Genomic DNA, 21098 nt, shown 5'->3' with positions numbered 1-21098 from the left:
GAGGCCTCGTGTGGCCTCAAAAAGTATTACATCATAATGTCCCATCTTATTGATGAGGATAAAGACAAGAACCTTTACAAAAATCGCAGTCAATTATTGATGAAATTGTATTATTACGGTATTGAGACATTATCTTTACCCACACACCAGACAGACACACACACACACACACACCTGTTTCACACTTCAATGGAATTCCAAAGGGTCGATGTGCTTGACTCAGGTGATCTATAAAGCTCACGGCACCTTCCCTTATTTGAAGGACGAGAGAATTGTGGAGAACACGCGTCCCACGCTCCAATTGGATTGTGTAATGATCGGATATGCAGTGTACATTTCCAGAGGATTTCATTGGCCGCCTGCGCTGTGCCTCAGATTAATTTGTAGCAGCGGCTTTCAGGTGGTGCCCAGTATATGCAGTACTGAACATTGCATCTATTAATTTACGTTTCTGTGTTAGCGTTGCTGTCAGTCTCAGCAGCTGGAAGGCTTTAGCCCTTTGCTGCAATGTTATAATCCTGCACTGAAGCTACCGTTTTGTCATTGAGTTTTGTAAGCATTTTCTATTGTGGTTGTATGCGCACTGGACCGTATGGAGGGATGTCGCGATGATGGTCTGCTCTAGGAGAACCAAAACTTTGGTGTCGACATGCGTTATTTTGAGTGGCATGACCAATATTGTCTGTCTTCTCTACGTCGGCTGGATCACTAATTATGTGGCCAATGTGAACACCAAAGTCCCAGAGCCCGAACTGGAGAGGAAGTTTGAAGATGACAACAAGGGAGAAACTCTGAAGATTATAGAGCGACTGGACCGACTGGAAAATGTGGTCAACCAACATATCCAAGGTTAGCCTATTCATAGACACGAACTTCCTTTAGCGCATATGGACGATAGTATATTTTGGCAGGGGAGTTTTGTTAAAATCCCCGACGCTTGTTCTAGACTAAATGTTAACATGCATCGCTTGCGGAAAGGTTTTGGAAACACAAGGAACGTATATTTCATATCAGCGATAAATAATTTCCAAAAAACAAAGGTTAAATTATAACACACAGGGCCATAACCAGGGTTTGAGTTTTAGTTAGGTCCAAAGGGGTGGGGGTACTACTACTACTAATAATATATATTTTTAGTTGAAGCTCATTTACTGCAATTCTATAAAATATATATATATATTTTAATGTTATTTGGACAAGGGCAAAAACAAGAAAAAATTACCCTAGCCATCATCACCTTGCTGATGTAGGTTCATTCACCTCAGTCGTTCTACAAACACAGGACTAAATTGTCATACTTGAGTAAAAAAACGAAAACTATTTGGTTTTAAATATACGTAAGTATCAAAAGTAAAAATGTAATTTCTACTTGCATATATTAAGCAAACCACACAGCATAATTGTTTTACTTATGTTTGGATAGCCAGGAACACACTCCGGCATCATTTACAAACTAAGCATTTGTTTAGTGAGTCTGCCAGGGATGTTCTCTTGATACGTGGTGATTTGGACCATTGTTCTGTCCTGCGAAACATTCGAAATGAAATGAGTACTTTTGGGTGTCAGGGAAAATGTACGGAGTGAAAAGTAGATTATTTCCTTTAGGAATGTAAGTGAAGTAAAAGTTGTCAAAAAATATAAATAGTAAAGTACAGATACCCCCCCCCCCAAAAAAAAATAAACATATGTATATAAAAAAAAATCTATAAATACTTAAGTAAAAAAAAACGTTAAAGTACTACTTAAGTTCTCTACCCCACTGGTTATAACACTGAAAGGGGGGAAATCTGAGAAATTATTCACATTTTACACGTAGCATTGGTGATTTTTAGAACTTTATTGATTGCATTTTAATGTAGGCTTATAGGGAATATAGGCCATGTGGAGATGTTCATATTGAAACATGGCTGCTTTTTTAAAGTTCCTAGCTTGTTTGATAAGATTAGTACATATTTTCTCAGGGGATCCCACATGGTACACCGACTCCAAGTTTAGGAACCACTGTACTAACCTCTCTCTGTGCTTGCTTCCTCTCTCTGTTTACTCTGCTTCCTCCTGCATGCATTGCAGCCTGCCTCAGCCTCACCACTGAGCGCCACATTACTGTCTGTCTCAGTAGCCTACTCTCTGTAAAGCAAAGTTATGAGAACTTGCTAGGCAATATTTTATTTGTTTGTAATTTTTACCCCCTTTTTCTCCCCAATTTCGTGATTACGATCTTGTCTCATTGCTGCACCTCCCCAACGAGCACGGGAGAGGCGACGGTCGAGTCATGCGTCCTCTGAAACATGACCCACAAAGCCCCACTTCTTAACACCCGCTCGCTTAACCTGGAAGCCAGACAGCTGCACCAATGTGTCGGAGGAAACCCCGTTCAACTGACGACCGAAATCAGCCTACAGGCGCCTGGCTCACCACAAGGAGTCACTAGAGCGTGGTGAGCCAAGTAAAGCCCCCCCTGGCCAAACCCTCCCCTAACCCGGACAGTTGTACGGTGTTTCCCCCAACACATACATGCGGCTGGCTTCCAGGTTAAGCGGGCAGTGTGTTAAGAAGCAGTGCGGCTTGGCAGGGTCGTGTTTTGGAGGACGCATGGCTCTCGACCTTCGCCTCTCCCGAGTCCGTACGGCAGTTGCAGCGATGGGACAAAACTGTAACTACCAATTGGAGATCATGAAAAAGGGGATGAAAAAAAATTCATAATGGCAACAGAAATAATAGTTATTAGTATTTATTTAATGTCAACAGCTGATCTGAGGGAAGACAATATGGAGTAAACTGGATTTTTCCCCCTCCCCTGATCTCTTAACAAGACAATCGAGAAAGCTGCTGGAATATACTCTAAATAATCATGTTTCACTCATTATTTACATGAAAATGTACTTTTGTAGTTTACTGAAGAAAGACCTAGTACTACATTACCTGTAAACAATAGTGAATTATTACAAAATGTACAATCATTCATCTCATATCGTAAATGTTTTACATACAATTCAGGGATGGCCACAATTGCTCTTGAAGAGCTGCAGGGTTATGCAGGCTTTCTTGTTCAAGCCCAGTTCTACCATACCTGATTCTACCTGTCAAGATATGGATGAACAGCTGAGGTCTTGATGAACAGCTGAGTGGTAGAATCAGGTGTGGTAGCGCTGGGCTTGAACAAAAAGGCTGCATAATCCTGTGGCTCGTCAATAGCAAATTTGGTAACTCCTGGTACAAACACTGTGACAAATGACAAACAGCTGAGAAAAACCTGTACATTTCAAAGTCATTAGACTAGTACAAAACACTTTTTTAAGAAGGCATATTTACAAATCTGACATTGCATAGGTGCTTTAAATCCTTCAGCTACCAATGTTCTTAGTAATGCTGTAGACAGCTGTCCAACTCCAGTAAAGGAGCACACATCCCCACATTTTGTAAATGGCAGTATAAATATGAAAACAGATAGGATTACTCACAGATATGGAACAGCCCGTGCATAAGTGCTACTGATAGTGTGCGAAGTAATGTGTGCACATGAATAAACGTAAGTCGTTTGTCAGCGCCACATGGGGCAGCTTGACAAATTTCTCAAATGACAGAGGCACCTGAAAAGGAGGAATGTTTACAACCTGTACAACTTATCGCATGCATTTGTACTGTAAGGATGGCATGCATCTGATGGATGAGGGCAACAACGTCTTTCTTGAGAGTTTGAGAGCTGGTCTCTCTACCTTTCGCACTAGTACACGTCACACTCCCTGTTTTTTGCCACTTGACAATGCCCAACAAACCCAAAGGCTCTTTTAAGAGACACCTAATTAATGAAAATAAGCACTCAACTGGTGCGCCTGTGTGTCGGGAAAGGGAGGGTGGTGTAAAATAAAAATACGAAATAGAATGGTCGAAATATCCACTTCAGTAGGCGAACCCAGAGCAGTGACACTAACCGTTACGCTACGACCCCTGTTATAGATGCGTCAACTTGAAACTACTTAAATGGAAAGTCTGGTGATGACAGCATGCGTTTGTTGCAAAAATGTTTTTGTTAATTAACTCAGTACTGGTGGAACGTTTTTATCTTGCTTGGTAAGAAATGTAAAGTCTAAAACAGTTGATGGGTTAAAACGGTTTAATTCATCACATAGCTAACCAAGTTAGCAAGCATGACATTTTCTTTTGACTGCGCACAGGTCTCGCAAGCAATGATCCTTATGTTGTTTTACCTGGATGCTTATGTGCAATCCGCACCCCTGCTACTTTATTTATACTTGTGGATGGAAAATTCAGGTTTTCGGTAACACATTGAAAAGTAACTTGTGTTCTAATGACAAGAAGAAAATGTAATTGACAGAGGGAACTGAATTAATGCATAAGGTAAGGGCTAGAATTTGCGCTGGATGTTCTAACCACGATGTATCTGTTCTGGTGTGCGTGTATTATAAATTAGCAACGTGACCGTTTTTCCAAACCTCCCGAAATTTGGTGTATCTAACTGGCTATAATAGCAAACATGGACTTTCGCTATCTTATTTGTTTTAGCACCGATTACAGCAGTTTACACAGCTGACTTCAGACCTATGAAAATACTTCCATGGCAAAATATACCTAGCTAGCTAGTTACCTACCTTTTACTTCTAGTGTTGCACGGTATATCGACGCTTCGTTACTTTTTCGATACTAGTACATGAAGATGGTTTGGTACTAGAATGTGTTACTTTCGGCACTTCTGTCTGTGTCTCACGAATCAAGCCTGTCTATTAGCTCAGCCGACCCCTCCACTTACTCGTTGCTATCCTGCACTGGGAGTCTGGCATGCATCATGTTAGCTCCCCACTCATGATGCAGTGAAGTTAAAACACTTTAATAATGTGACACTGCATGTAGAAATGTTAAAACTGTTAATTGCTGTTTGCAAAACAATGTCCATAGACTTTATAGTGGATGAAGATACAGGTAGCTTCCAGCTTTGTAGGCAAACTTTCCATGCTAGCTGACAGATAAAGCTAACATCAATTCACTACCCTAGTACTTTGTTTGTTATAAACCATAATGAAAAATGTGCTAATTTCAAAGCTGATTGCCTTCAACTTTATTCATTCACTTATTTGGTCTTTCTCCCCCATTGCCTCCATGAACTGACTGCCTCGTGAATGAGAGCGCACATTTTTCTTTTGTTGATCAGTACAATAATAGAAGTCCCAAATCGAAGGGAAATGGATTGCTTGACATTTGTAGCTCCGTGAAATGAGCTAAAACAAGTGAAATAATGCAATGCATGCGCACACCTATTGAATATGCATTCACCTGTATTGTGGTTAGGCCTATGTTACGTCTTGATTTATCCACTATATCAATAGAGATTTACCTTTCAAATAACTACATAATGGTAATAACTTAACTTGGTAAAAACAAATTCAAATTGTTTGTATAATTGAGTCATTAATGCATACATGGCTGTTGGAAAAATAAAAAAATATATAGAAATGTAATGATATTGAACTCAAAAGATGCCTAACAATTGAACAGAGCAGTAGCTTATCTGTCTGGATCAAATGGCATTCTGTGACTGGCCAATATGCCTTCTTATTTTGCCCTGGTATCATGTTGGTATCAAGTATTGCGATACTTAACCTGGTATCAAAGTCAAAATTCTGGTATCGTGAAAACACTATTTGCTTCTCATCCAACTGGTGTAAGCTAGCTAGCTACAGCTGCTAGCCTTCTACTAGTTAGCTGCTACTGTTGCGCAGCTACCGAGTTGCACGTGGCGTTAGAACTCTGAGATTTGGCTGAAAAGATGTTAGCATTGTCAGAAATGTTACAAAAAGGTAGCACATGTTTTTTTTTTTTTTATTGGGCAGAAATGTGCATGTGAGACTGGTAAATGGTGAATTTTAATAAAAATCTGTTGTACCTACAAGCTTATTCAGTCCACATGGATCTAAGTCTAATGGGCACCTTCTGGACACTGTAGCCTTGTTTAATCCGACGTCTAGATTTTGAGAGGTTTGGGCCAAAATCATTCTGACCACCCTAATGCTTATGACCCTGTCAAAAAATCTGGAATAGTGGTTCTTGTTAACGTTTAGACGGTTCACGACGAGGGGAGTGTGTTGTGTACCTCCACGTTGATTAGCAAGTTTTCATAGACATCGGTGTCATATTGGCTTACAGATGATGGCAGGGAGATTTAAATTTAACATTGAGCTCTAACCAATGCATACTATACCGGAGCAACTATAATTCAGGAAATAATGTACTCAGGGATTTCTGGATCAAAATTGGGCTTAGATGGTGGGCATGGCATGGAGTGCAGTCTGTGCGGCTGAATTTTAAAGAATTGTTTTGGACCTCATCTTGGCGGTGTAGAGAAATTGTTGCATTTTTAAGCCAATTTCCTGCAATATTTCTAATTTCTCCATGGAGCTGAGAGACATTTTTGCTGTTTTGATGCAAATTTCCTGTAATTCAATGCATTTTGCCATGGCTGGTGCCATGGTCGTTTGCTCAAACATAATAACAAATTCTATACCTTTTAAATTCATTGTTTTTTGGGAATTTTCAATTCTCCCTCACTGTCTAGCTTTTATTTAGGTGATTTGTTAGTTCTCAAAGATTATGTTTTTAAATCTGTAGGTCCATTATCCTTTCTACATACTCTATCTGGTTTTAGTCGTTTTAAAGTTTACACTGAAGAACGGTTTTCCATCCTGAAAATGTGTTTAAATTTAGGTGACCTACTATAAAATAAAATATAATCAAAATTATTCCATGTAATGTGATTATCAATCTTAACCACATCGTGTTAAATTCAAAGTATTTGATATTGTCCTGTCCAAGTACAGTTAGAGGAGTTAAGCAATGCTTTAAGCACCATGCTAAAAGAGGATTAATAGTTTTCACTAATACAATGTGATGGACATATACAAATAGCTAGGAAATAGTGCACTTCACACTGGAGGTCAGGGTGCTGAGTGACTCAAATGCTGGTGGTGAGCTGATGAGTAAATTTAGCACTTGGAGCATTTGGCAAGAACTCCCATAGATGCACCCCTGTAGCTGGTGCCATGTTATATTCTTGTGAATGGGTCTGTTTATGTTGTCAATGATATCTGTTAGCAGGGAGCTGAGGAGATCACTTGACAAACTGTGGGACCTTAAAAGACCTTTAATCCCCAAAATGTGTAGGTCTATGTCCAATTTTGCCCTTTATGATAAAACGAGAGATGCCATGGAGTTTCACATCTTTGCAGTAGACTAAAGGGTGTGTTGGCTCTCGTGTGTGTGAGTGCCTGTTCATCAAACATTCTGTACATGACTGCAGTTGTGCTTTATGTGTACAGTAGAAGAAATGTCAGGTCTTGCATTAGAAGGTTAAGAATGTTTCCTATTAGATACCACCCAACCCTGTTCCCAAGGCAAGCTGACAGGGAACGTTGAGGCCCGCGCCAAATGATTAAAATGCAGAAGGGTCCTCTCAGCTGCTGGATTGGCCCTCACTAGACCTATAACGCTCATCTTTTAATTAAAGATAAGAGGGACTGCCACTGCAGTTGATCCAGAACCCCCCTTGGGAGGTTCATAATGGACTCACCCTCCATAGGAGACAGTCAGTAGCATTTTAGAGTTATGACCCACTCCACACCCACCTCCTTCAGAGTAGGGGGGAGGATTCCTTGTGCATAAAGTATGCATGTCTCGCTCTTAACTAAGCAATGTGTCACCAAGTTTGTAAAAAAAATAGTGTGTAAAAAAACGACCCATCAACAATAACCTTCAGTCATTGCATTTTCATCTCTTATCAAAATTAGTAAATACATTTTCTCATTAATATTGTATTTTTCAAATTATCATTCTCAACTTTTGTATATTGTCCCATAAAATAATCTGTACTCTTCATTTTTTGTTTCCCCACGACCCCACTAGCAGTCACAACCTCAACTTTGAATACCACTGCTCTGGAACATACATCAGAGCAGACTGCATATTTTTTTCATACGTGCTGTATCTAAGAACTAGTTGTTTTTTTACCAGTGTAATAGTGCAAAGTAAAACATTTTGGTGCTATATATACAATTTTGGGGATACAGTTAATGTGACAGCTTTCATAAAGTAATCATAAACTTAACAAAGTAATCATTGCGTAAGGCGAAAGCACACTTTTTATGAAATCAGACCACACAGATCAGGGCATCTACATTTCGCTTGGACCCTCCCTCCTGTTTGTAAGATAAGTGTCAGTGACTTCTGCCTGAGAGGGGCTTATTTCCTCAGAATCCATTAAAAGCAGGGAGTCCGGTTTTCACGCTTGTCTGAAATGTCTGATTACATTGTCATCTGAGAAGAATGACACGGTGCGGCAGCCTGCTCCGAGTTTGTATCCTGTGACGAGGCAGTGCTTTACTTTATTTTATTCATTTAAAAAATATTTAGCGAGGCAAGTCAGTGAAGAACAATTCTTATTTACATTGACGGCCTACCTCGACCAAACCCTCCCCTAACCAATTGTGCCAATTGTTTGCCGCCCTATGGGACTCACGATCACGTCCGGTTGTGATACAGCCAGGGATTGAACCAGGGTCTGTAGTGACACCTCTAACACTGAGATGCAGTGCCTTAGACCGCTGCACCACTCAGGCTTGAAGCAGATGAGGACATTTCAATTACCAGCACATCCTCCCTTATTGAGTCTGACATAAACTGATCTTAGTTCAATTCACTCTGTTGGTCCAGATTTAGCAGAGGTCGCCCTGGAAACGCTCTGGCCATAGTTACCACACTGATGACTCGCTCTTGCAGCACACATTATTCCTCAGGTTTCAAGTGGCCACTTGCAAACATTCCATTCAATTGCTACCGCAATATGCCCAGAATGAACTATCTAGAATATGACCGTCTCTCACCAACATTTTAGTTGCCCATGGTTTCATTACAACAGTATTGAGAGCTTCAAAATGAAATGGGAGAGTATTATAAACTGTAGGTAAAAGTGACTGAGGAAAAAGGGGGGAGCAACAGGAAAGCAGCTGATCGTTTGTTGTGTCTTCATGGAGAATAATGCTGCATCGAACAGAAATGACATTCTTTTTCATTCCATTTCCTCACTCCTACTCCTAGAAGGGATCAGCATGGTGTTGGAATACTATGACAATCTTATCAGGGATTTTTACATTCACCTCTTTCAAGTGCGCTGCAGTGCCAGTAATTTATTTTGGGTCAGCTCATTATGTCTCTTTTGCTTGACTTGTGTAATTTTAATGTGCCTGAGGAAGATCTTTGCTACTTTGCCTTGTTTTTCAATGCATTTGTATGGCTGCTTTAAGGTGACACACAACACCCTTTCACATCATTTCATTCTCCGGGAGCCTTTTATTGGAAACTGAAAAGAAGTCATAATCACAAAGGAGATGGAATCTGTAGAAAGGGAATGCTGTGGTACTTGAAATAGAAGGCCTATGTTTTGAAAGACAATGTCATTTTCTTCAATCAGCTGTTTTAAAAGGTCTTGATTTGGCTGTACAGAGAGCATTTTTCAAAAGAAAATAAGTACCATCTTTATATCAGTGCTGTGAAATAATTTGGTATTATTTATCGACCCTGCCAAAGTTCTATCAAAACCCTTTTCCAGCCACCACAGTCATAGACTGTTCTCTCTGCTACCACACAACGAGCGATACCAAAGCGCCAAGTCTAGGTCCAAGAGGCTTCTAAAAAGGTCCTACCCCCAAGCCATGAGACTCCTGAGCATCTAGACTATTTGCATTGCCCCCCTCCCCCTATGCTGCTGCTCTCTGTTTATCATCTATGCATAGTCACTTTAATAACTCTACCTACGTGTACATTTTACCTCGACTAACCGCTGCCCCCGCACATTGACTCTGTACCGGTACCCCTGTATGTAGCCTCGCTATTGTTAGTTTACTGCTGCTCTTCAATTGTTTCTTTTATTTCTTGTAGGTATTTTTCTTAACTGCATTGTTGGTTAAGGGCTTGTAAGTAAGAATTTCACCAAGGTCTATAAATGTCTACACTTGTTGTATTCGGTGCATGTGACAAACAAAAAAAATGGGTACTTTTAATGATATGACCCATTGTTATACATGTACATAGAAATCCTTTAGGATTTTGCACATTCAGCAAGTCACAGAGGATGCGCCTTTTGATTCCATTTTCCCTTTCACTGTGTTGGTGGTGCTCAGAAAATGCATCATACCTTCAGAATTAGCAGATAGCCCATTTGATATCATACTTATTCCATATTGCATAGCATACTAAGGAGTATAATGATATCAAGTTGTTTTCTGTATCATTTACGTTTCACAGATCATAGGTAGATCACAAAAGCTATGTATAGGTCGTGATTTTCTCAAATAGTTTGATACAAATGTAAAATATTTCAAACATTGTTCCTCCCTTTTTTAAGTTTCGATGTGAGAATTGCCAGAACATTCTGAGATACCAGAAGGAGCAGAAAATATTTTTGGTGTGGTATTGCCCATGAATAGATAGATCTGTATTTCCTATTGAGCTGGGATTTAGATTTCCTCATTCCCAGCTGTTAATGAGGAGAGGGGGTTTGTTAGATTGTGAGACCAGATGATACGCTATGTTTTCCACTTGTAGGCAACAGGAAAGACAAAGGAAGAGTGGGATATCAAGGCCGTTCCCTGTTAATCTCGCTTGATTGGTCTATGATTATATAGATTATGATGCGAGTGCATCCCTCCACATTAAGGTTGACGCCGATCCGACTGAATCCAGTGATTACAAGCAGCTAGGAGAAATGTAAAGTTCAATCTTGTTTCTAGCAAAGTTTTTCTCTCATTACAAATATGAAACGCCTCGTGATGGGCTTTGAGAAGTAAAGGTTATAAGGGAACTGGGAATTTCCTCCATTGATGTGTACATTGAAATGCCGTTCTCCTTTAGAGGTCAGTGATCAAATTAGGCTCTCACAGCTGGATATACTGCTGAATATGCACAATCAAAAGATCATAAAACACGTGTCATTTTTGACTAGATGGATTTCACAGTAGATTATGTTGGGGTAATCTGGCTGTGAGATGCAGATGTGCTCAGGAAGGGAGGCTTTGCTATAGATGCCCCCAGCCTGTCAACTGTGAATGTTGCTTGATTTGAAAGAGAACTAGGTCGTGAAACATTTGATTCCATTGAAGCTGTTTTTAGTCGTTAGTGCTAGTAACTCCCCATGGTTTTATTATATTCTAACCGTGAATGGCAAATAAACCAGGAGGAGGTTTTTAATGGGTGTTATGCTTCAAGTTATGCTTGCTCTAAGCTCTCACATGCTCTGTAGCTGAAGCTAAGGCTTTTCTCTTTGCCGTGTACTGGATAAATCTGCCTGTCCACCCATCTATGCTGCACTGCACTGATTATTGACATTAATCCCCATAGTTAAAAAATAAATGTTAAAAGTAAATTGATGTTTCACAGCCAGAGACAGTAGGTGATTGTTTTGTCCAAATATATGGAGCGTTTTCTGAGAAGTCATTCTGTAAATTGTGAAGAATCCAAGTTCCCAGCTCAACAGACTATGTTAATAAAGTCTCTCTTGCTGCTAAATGAAATAGTTTCTAATTTTCCATTGGCAATGAAGTATTTTTCTATGCCCACAAACTACCCAGGACCACCAGAGGAATGATTTGCTTATTCACTGTGTAAGGCAGCATATAAAATACAAAGCACAATTCTATAAATTAGAATCTCTGACCGACAGTGGGGCAAAAAAGTATTTAGTCAGCCACCAATTGTGCAAGTTCTCCCACTTAAAAAGATGAGAGGCCTGTAATTTTCATCATAGGTACACTTCAACTATGACAGACAAAATGAGGGAAAAAAATCCAGAAAATCACATTGTAGGATTTTTAAATGAATTTATTTGCAAATTATGTTGGAAAATAAGTATTTGGTCACCTACAAACAAGCAAGATTTCTGGCTCTCACAGACCTGTAACTTCTTCTTTAAGAGGCTCCTCTGTCCTCCACTTGTTACCTGTATTAATGGCACCTGTTTGAACTTGTTATCAGTATAAAAGACACCTGTCCACAACCTCAAACACTCACACTCCAAATTCCATTATGGCCAAGACCAAAGAGCTGTCAAAGGACACCAGAATCAAAATTGTAGACCTGCACCAGGCTGGGAAGACTGAATCTGCAATAGGTAAGCAGCTTGGTTTGAAGAAATCAACTGTGGGAGCAATTATTAGGAAATGGAAGACATACAAGACCACTGATAATCTCCCTCGATCTGGGGCTCCAAGCAAGATCTCACCCCGTAGGGTCAAAATGATCGCAAGAACGGTGAGCAAATATCCCAGAACCACACGGGGGGACCTAATGAATGACCTGCATAGAGCTGGGAACAAAGTAACAAAGCCTACCATCAGTAACACACTACGCCCGCAGGGACTCAAGTCCTGCAGTGCCAGACGTGTCCCCCTGCTTAAGCCAGTACATGTCCAGGCCCGTCTGAAGTTTGCTAGAGAGCATTTGGATGATTCAGAAGAAGATTGGGAGAATGTCATATGGTCAGATGAAACCAAAATATAACTTTTTGGTAAAAACTCAACTCGTCGTGTTTGGAGGACAAAGAATGCTGAATTGCATCCAAAGAACACTTTACCTACTGTGAAGCATGGGGGTGGAAACATCATGCTTTGGGGCTGTTTTTCTGCAAAGGGACCAGGATGACTGATCCGTGTAAAGGAAAGAATGAATGGGGCCATGTATCATGAGATTTTGAGTGAAAACCTCCTTCCATCAGCAAGGGCATTGAAGATGAAACATGGCTGGGTCTTTCAGCATGACAATGATCCCACACACACAACCCGAAGGAGTGGCTTCGTAAGAAGCATTTCAAGGTCCGGGAGTGGCCTAGCCAGTCTCCAGATCTCAACCCCATAGAAGATCTTTGGAGGGAGTTGAAAGTCCGTGTTGCCCAGCAACAGCCCCGAAACATCACTCCTCTAGAGGAGATCTGCATGGAGGAATGGGCCAAAATACCAGCAACAGTGTGTGAAAACCTTGTGAAGACTTACAGAAAAGTATTGAGATAAACTTTTGCTATTGACCAAATACTTATTTTCCACCATAAGTTGCAAATAAATTCATTTAAAAATCTTACAATGTGATTTTCTGGATTTCTCTTCTTCTAATTTTGTCTGTCATAGTTGAAGTGTACCTATGATGATAAATTACAGGCCTCTCATCTTTTTAAGTGGGAGAACTTGCACAATTGGTGGCTGACTAAATACTTTTTTGCCCCACTGTATAGGGCAAGCAGAGGATTACTTATTTTTATACTGCCAGCATACCAAAATACTACATTTTAAAATGTTTCTATGAGAACATTTGTTCAACAGAAAAGTAATTGCAGAAAAGCGTTCACTGGCTGGAACTTGCATTCTAGGGAAGTTAATTGTGGTCAATGAGAGGCTGTCGAGAGGGAGAGTTCAAAGCCACATGCCCAGAGTGTGAATGAGTACCATGAGGACTGGATGGTCAGATGATCTATTGACCCATGGCAGCTCCTTGATGATGACAACTTTATTTTTGTTCTGAGCCTCTCCTTGGGGGTTGGGCTCCAATGTCCCTGCTGTGGTAGACTGTGCTGTGTGGAATTAGTAGATTATGATGTTAGATCTGACAAACAAACTGACATTGTGTATAGTTCATGGTTTCTTTGAATGGTATTATTGTTTAAGATGTAAATATCCATCTGTTAAGATTTAACTTAATTGATTAGTTAGTTCATTGATCTTACGTGTTCAATTGTGCCTTCCATTTGACATGAGCAATGTTGTATGGTGCTTCGTACTTCCTGTATGTATGTCCTGTATGTCAGGTCTCTTCTGAGCTCAGACAAACCAGCCTGTGACTGTCAAGCTGTGACAGTAAGCACATTGACAATAGGAGGAGGAGAGGTCTGTTTTGGCTCACTCAGCATCCCACCATAAGTCAAGTGTGGTTGAAAAAGAGTCATTTCTGTGTATGAAAAGAAAAATCCACTTATTCTGAGAGAGCCAGATGAATCATCTGAGTCTCATGAACACACCGTCCTGCTCCTCCTGCTGTCATGACTTCTACCACAGATTGTGAGGGTGAAACTGCTATTATATATGGTTCACAGATGAAGCCCAAACAGCACAAGGCTATAATAATTACCATATTCTCTCCTGGATTATAGTATTAACCTTGTAATTAGAAGCAATGGGATGTAACTCCAGATTAATTAGGCAAACCGAGAGAGCCTGTGTGGAGTGCTAGATAAACCAGTGAGAAGTGCGAGAGTTCTCATCTCTAAGACTCATCAGGGATAAGTAGCAACGTACAGACCGGGATAAAGTCGAGAGGAACAAAGCAAACGACTAAACAAACACGCACACACCCACATGCCTACCTACTCCCCCCCACACCAGTCTTAACATCAACAGTGAAGAGGTGACTCCGGGATGCTGGCCTTCTAGGCAGAGTTGCAAAGAAAAAGCCATATCTCAGACTGGCCAATAAAAATAAAATATTAAGATGGGCAAAAGAATACACACTGGACAGAGGAACTCTGCCTAGAAGGCCAGAATCCCGGAGTCGCCTCTTCACTGTTGACGTTGAGACTGGTGTTTTGCAGGTACGATTTAATGAAGCTGCAAGTTGAGGACTTGTGAGGCGTCTGTTTCTCAAACTAGACACTCAAATGTACTTGTCCTCTTGGTCAGTTGTGCACCGGGGCCTCCCACTCCTCTTCTGGTTAGAGCCAGTTTGCACTGTTCTGTGAAGGGAGTAGTACAGTGTTGTACGAGATCTTCAGTTTCTTGGCAATTTCTCGCATGGAATAGCTTTCATTTCTCAGAACAAGAATAGACTGACGGGTTTCATTAGAAAGTTCTTTGTCTCTAGCCATTTTGAGCCTGTAATCGAACCCACAAATACTGATGCTCCAGATACTCAACTAGTCTAAAGATTGCCAGTTGTATTGCTTTTTTAATCAATACAACAGTTTTCAGCTGTGCTAATGTAATTGCAAAAGGGTTTTCTAATGATCAATTAGCCTTTTAAAATGATAAACTTGGATTAGCTAACACAACATGCCATTGGAACACTGGAGTGATGGTTGCTGATAATGGGCCTCTGTATGCCTATGTAGATATTCCATTACAAATCAGCCATTTCCAGCTACAATAGTCTTTTACAACATTAACAAGGTCTACACTATATTTCTGATCAATTTGATGTTGTTTTAATGGACAAAAATGTGTTTTTCTTTCAGAAACAAGTACATTTCTAAGTGACCCCAAACTTTTGAACGGTAGTGTAAATTCTCCCCGTAATTCTCCTTTGTAATGGCGCAACAAGCAACCTTGTTTCAGAGAAAGCTGTATAATACTATACATCCTCCAATATGTATAATCAGTTACATCATCCAATTAAAATGCTATTGTACGACTGGGTTCGATGTATGACACTATGCATCCTATAATTCGTCTCATTTTGTATGACTGCTATTCCATTCATAATGTAACGTAATATGTCATACTAAATGGAGGGTCACAGATTTACATACAGAATAATACGAATTGCACTGAGAACACATTGCAATATATTACGAGGTAGCTTTGACAGCTTATTTTTCTGTAACGGATGGAAAGGGGACCAGGTTAGTAGAGCCGTCGGTGAATAGATGAGTTTGAGAGCTACTCTGTTCTACACAGGATATAGCACAGAGAGAATGAGATGTCCTTGGTCAAGTAGGAGTGCCTACTATAGGCTAATAGCCAAAGAAGGATTATTTTCCATTACCATTACATTTTCAGACATGTTTTTGTGGATTGTTTTATTTTCCAGGAGCTTCTAATGAGACATGGCTCATAGCATCACAAGATTATGCGGTTTGATTTCCTACCGAGAGAATCCCAAAGGCGCTATCATTATTCAATGAATACAGTAGTGATAGCGCGCCTTAAGAGCAACATTCAGAATATTGTATTCTATGCTGTGTACTGCTCCCATGAATGCATACAGTGTATTTGGACAAGATAATGAGTAAAAAAAATAAATTGGACATTTATGCTAATTTAATTTGTCTTACTGGAATCAAAAACCATTCTGGCGATGCCTTCAAGAGACCCTTTTTGCCCTCCACAAATGAAGAAATAATTGCCTGTGACATGTTTTGAATTGCTGCAGAACTGTATTTGTCCCTGGAGTGGCTTGAGTCAGCCTTTACCCTGTTAAGGAAAATATTCCTCTAACCACAAGAAAATGCATAGAAAGTACACACCCCCTTGAACTTTTTTCACATTTTGTTGCCTTGAAGAAACGGGAAGTGTGCGGTGACCCCCCCCCCCCCCCACATTTCTCCAGTTTTGTCTCCATCACTTTCACAAATCAGCTTTGGGTGTGCGGTAGATTCTGCCTATTATCTGCCTTAAAATTAAGTAATGCACCATTTGGCAGCCATTACAGCTGTGAATCATTTTTATTACGATTCTACCATCTTTGCACAACTCTTAGGGCAACATACAGTACACTGAGTGTACAAAACATTAGGAACAGCTTCCTAATATTGAGTTGCACCTAATTTTGCCCTCAGAACAGCTTGAATTCGTTGGGGCATGGACTCTACAGGGTGTCGAATGTGGGAAGCATGTTCACATCATTCTTAATACACAAAGGAAACTGTTGAGCATGACAAACACAGCAGCTTTGCAGTTCTTCAATCAATCAATCAAATGTATTTATAAGTCATTTTTACATTAGCAGATGTCACTAAGTGCTTATACAGACACCCAGCCTAAAACCCCAAACCGCAAGCAATGTAGATGTAGAAGCATGTTCTTGACACACTCAAACTTGTGTACCCTGGCACCTACTACCATACCCAGTTCAAGGCACATAAATATTTTGTCTTCACCCTCTGAATGGCACACATGTCTCAAGGCTTAAAAAATCTTATTTAGCCTGTCTCCTCCTCATCTACACTGATTTTGAAGTGGATTTAACAGGTGACATCAATAAGGGATCATAGACTGACCAGGTGAACCCAAGTGAAAGCTACGTAATGGAAAGAGCAGTTCCAAATGTTTTGTACACACACTGTATATGCATATTTTTTTGTCAACATTGATAAGGCTCAGTACATTTGGTTGGGAGTCATTGATGGACAGCAATATTCAAACCTTGTCTCCGATTTTCAAGCAAATTTCAGTTAAGACAGACTAGACTACTCAGGAACTTTTAACACCTCTTGGAAACCCATTCTGGTGAGTCTTTAGCATACATTGTTTTGCAATTGTCTTGCTGAAAAATACAACTTTATTCCAGGGTCAGGTTTTCAGAAGACTTGAGCTTTGCGCTTTTCATATTTATTTTGATCCTGACAAGCTCACCAGTCCCTGCCGACGACATGCATACCCGTAACATGATGCTAGCACCACAATACTTGAAAATACAAAGTATCCCTATCCATCAATGATCCCCAACCCAATTCACTGAGCCTGAGCAATTCTGACAAAAATGATGGATATATGTTACCCTAAGAGGTGCAAAGTCGGTAGAATCTTAACAAAAATTATTCACAGCTGTGATGGGTGCCAAAGGTGCTTCCACCAAGTATTAACTTGGGGGGTGGAGACTTATCCAATTATGATATTTCAGCTTACATTTTTTTAATTTGGAAAATGTTCTATAACATATAAGGGGTACAAATATATTGTTCAAAACAAGCTGTTCAGGTACTACTCTGCCCCTCAGTGACTGCTACAGTGGGCATATAGGCCGTGTGAACAATGCTTGGATTGTTTTTCCAGCTATTTGCTATGAGGGAGAACTGCCCCAATGAAATTGCGGCTCTGGTAGGACAAAAAAAAATGACGGTGGCTGGCCAATTGGATTGTTTCCCCCCCATGTTGTTCATCGGTTTTTACTGTAGGTGGTGGGGTTCTGTGGACTAACACCTGGTTTTATGCTGTTTATCACAAAGCATGATACAATTAATTCGCCAGCTACAGTAATTTTGATAAATAGTTTTGTAGATTTTTTTTGGGGGGGAGGGGTCAGATTAACCAGTCATCTACCTTTTTGATAACTATAGCTAGCTGTTAGTTTGCTAGCTAATTAGCTCCCATGTCAATTTTAAGTCTTTCTTAACTAATATCTGAATAACTTAGAAATATGAAGTCATTTCAGAATGAAAGTTAACTGGCTAGCGCATCATGCTTTGTGACATTATGTTAGCTCGCTAGCTAGCCCAGTTAGATCATGTGTGTTCAGCATGCTTGTTGCATTGTCCCTGGTGCATTCTTTCATGAGCTGGCTGCTCGGTCTAAATAGCAGTGGTTGAAAAAGTACCCAATTGTCATACTTAAGTAAAAGTAAAGATAACTTTTTTAATATAAAATGACTCAAGGAAAAGTGAGTCACCTAGTAAAATACTACATGAGTAGGAATCTAAAAGTATTTGGTTTTAAATATACAACCACCCGAGCCACTGCCTGTTCACCCCCTATCATCTAGAAGGCGAGGTCAGTACAGGTGCATCAAAGCTGGGACCGAGAGACAGAAGCTGTTTTTATCTCAAGGCCATTAGACTGTTCAACAGCCATCACTAACATTGAGTGGCTGCTGCCAACATACTGACTCATCTCTAGCCACTTTAATAATTAAAAATTGGATGTAATAAATGTATCAATAGCCATTTTAAACAATGCCACTTTATATATGTTTACATATCCTACATTACTCATCTCATATGTATATTCTGTACTCTATACCATCTACTGCATCTTGCCTATGCCTTTCGGCCATCGCTCATCCATATATTTTTATGTACATATTCTTATTCATTCCTTTACGTGTAAGGTAGCTGTTGTGAAATTGTTAGATTACTTGTTAGATATTACTGCATGATCAGAACTAGAAGCACAAGCATTTCGCTACACTCACATTAACATCTGCTAACCATGTATATGTGAACAATAACATTTGATTTGATGATTTGATTAATCTGTTCAAAACAGTGGCAGCATGTGTAGCAGTGGTGTTTTGGTTTTTGACATGCAAATGTGAAATAGGTGTATTTATGCTGTTGTTCAAAATGCACAGATCTATATACAGTGCCTTTCGAAAGTATTCGCCCCCCTTGAACTTTGCAACCTTTTGCCACATTTCAGGCTTCAAACATAAATATATAAAACTGTATTTTTTTGTGAAGAATCAACAACAAGTGGGACACAATCATGAAGTGGAACGACATTTATTGGATATTTCAAACTTTTTTAACAAATCAAAAACTGAAAAATTGAGCGTGCAAAATTATTCAGCCCCTTTACTTTCAGTGCAGCAAACTCTCTCCAGAAGTTCAGTGAGGATCTCTGAATGATCCAATGTTGACCTAAATGACTAATGATGATAAATACAATCCACCTGTGTGTAATCAAGTCTCCGTATAAATGCACCTGCACTGTGATAGTCTCAGAGGTCCGTTAAAAGCGCAGAGAGCATCATGAAGAACAAGGAACACACCAGGCAGGTCCGAGATACTGTTGTGAATAAGTTTAAAGCCGGATTTGGATACAAAAAGATTTCCCAAGCTTTAAACATCCCAAGGAGCACTGTGCAAGCGATAATATTGAAATGGAAGGAGTATCAGACCACTGCAAATCTACCAAGACCTGGCCGTCCCTCTAAACTTTCAGCTCATACAAGGAGAAGACTGATCAGAGATGCAGCCAAGAGGCCCATGATCACTCTGGATGAACTGCAGAGATCTACAGCTGAGGTGGGAGACTGTCCATAGGACAACAATCAGTCGTATATTGCACAAATCTGGCCTTTATGGAAGAGTGGCAAGAAGAAAGCCATTTCTTAAAGATATCCATAAAAAGTGTTGTTTAAAGTTTGCCACAAGCCACCTGGGAGACACACCAAACATGTGGAAGAAGGTGCTCTGGTCAGATGAAACCAAAATTGAACTTTTTGGCAACAATGCAAAACGTTATGTTTGGCGTAAAAGCTACACAGCTCATCACCCTGAACACACACCATCCCCACTGTCAAACATGGTGGTGGCAGCATCATGGTTTGGGCCTGCTTTTCTTCAGCAGGGACAGGTAAGATGGTTAAAATGGATGGGAAGATGGATGGAGCCAAATACAGGACCATTCTGGAAGAAAACCTGATGGAGTCTGCAAAAGACCTGAGACTGGGACGGAGATTTGTCTTCCAACAAGACAATGATCCAAAACATAAAGCAAAATCTACAATGGAATGGTTCAAAAATAAACATATCCAGGTGTTAGAATGGCCAAGTCAAAGTCCAGACCTGAATCCAATCGAGAATCTGTGGAAAGAACTGAAAACTGCTGTTCACAAATGCTCTCCATCCAACCTCACTGAGCTCGAGCTGTTTTGCAAGGAGGAATGGGAAAAAATGTCAGTCTCTCGATGTGCAAAACTGATAGAGACATTCCCCAAGCGACTTACAGCTGTAATCGCAGCAAAAGGTGGCGCTACAAAGTATTAACTTAAGGGGCTGAATAATTTTGCACGCCCAATTTTTCAGTTTTTGATTTGTTAAAAAAGTTTGACCCCTTCAAATCAGTGACTTTGGTTATTTCAGCCACACACGTTGCTGACAGGTGTATAAAATTGAGAGCACAGCCATGCAGACTCCATAGAACACACATTTGGCAGTAGAATGGCCCATACTGAAGAGCTCAGTGACTCAACGTGGCACTGTCATAGGATGCCACCTTTCCAACAAGTCAGTTTGTCAAATTTCTGCCCTGCTAGTGCTGACCCGGTCAACTGTAAGGGCTGTTATTGTGAAATGGAAACGTCTAGGAGCAACAACATCTCAGCCGCGAAGTGGTAGGCCACACAAGCTCACAGAATGAGACCACCTAGTGCTGAAGCGCATAGCATGTAAAAACTGTCTGTCCTCGGTTGCAACACTCACTACCGAGTTGCAAACTGTCTCAGGACAAGACCTGTTCATTGGGAGCTTTAGGAAATGGGTATCCATGGCCGAGCAGCGGCACACAAGCCTAAGATCACCATGCGCAATGCCAAGCGTTGGATGAAGTAGTGTAAAGCTC

The 21098-nt window shown here is 40.3% G+C and overlaps 1 protein-coding gene across 1 annotated transcript in view; it reads left to right on the top strand.

The window, feature by feature from the left end:
• The first annotated feature begins 611 nt into the window (after positions 1–611).
• The window catches only part of LOC135508787 (polypeptide N-acetylgalactosaminyltransferase 18-like), a 93568-nt gene continuing 73081 nt past the window's right edge, over positions 612–21098 (top strand). The window contains exon 1 of the mRNA XM_064929006.1: positions 612–849. Coding sequence (XP_064785078.1) covers positions 612–849 — 238 coding nt within the window. The remainder of the gene's footprint in view (positions 850–21098) is intronic.

Source organism: Oncorhynchus masou, chromosome 22 (assembly GCF_036934945.1).
Source record: "Oncorhynchus masou masou isolate Uvic2021 chromosome 22, UVic_Omas_1.1, whole genome shotgun sequence".
Classification (NCBI taxonomy): domain Eukaryota; kingdom Metazoa; phylum Chordata; class Actinopteri; order Salmoniformes; family Salmonidae; genus Oncorhynchus; species Oncorhynchus masou.
The sequence above is the reverse complement of the archived record's forward strand: the minus strand, read 5'-3'. Positions and strand labels throughout refer to the sequence as shown.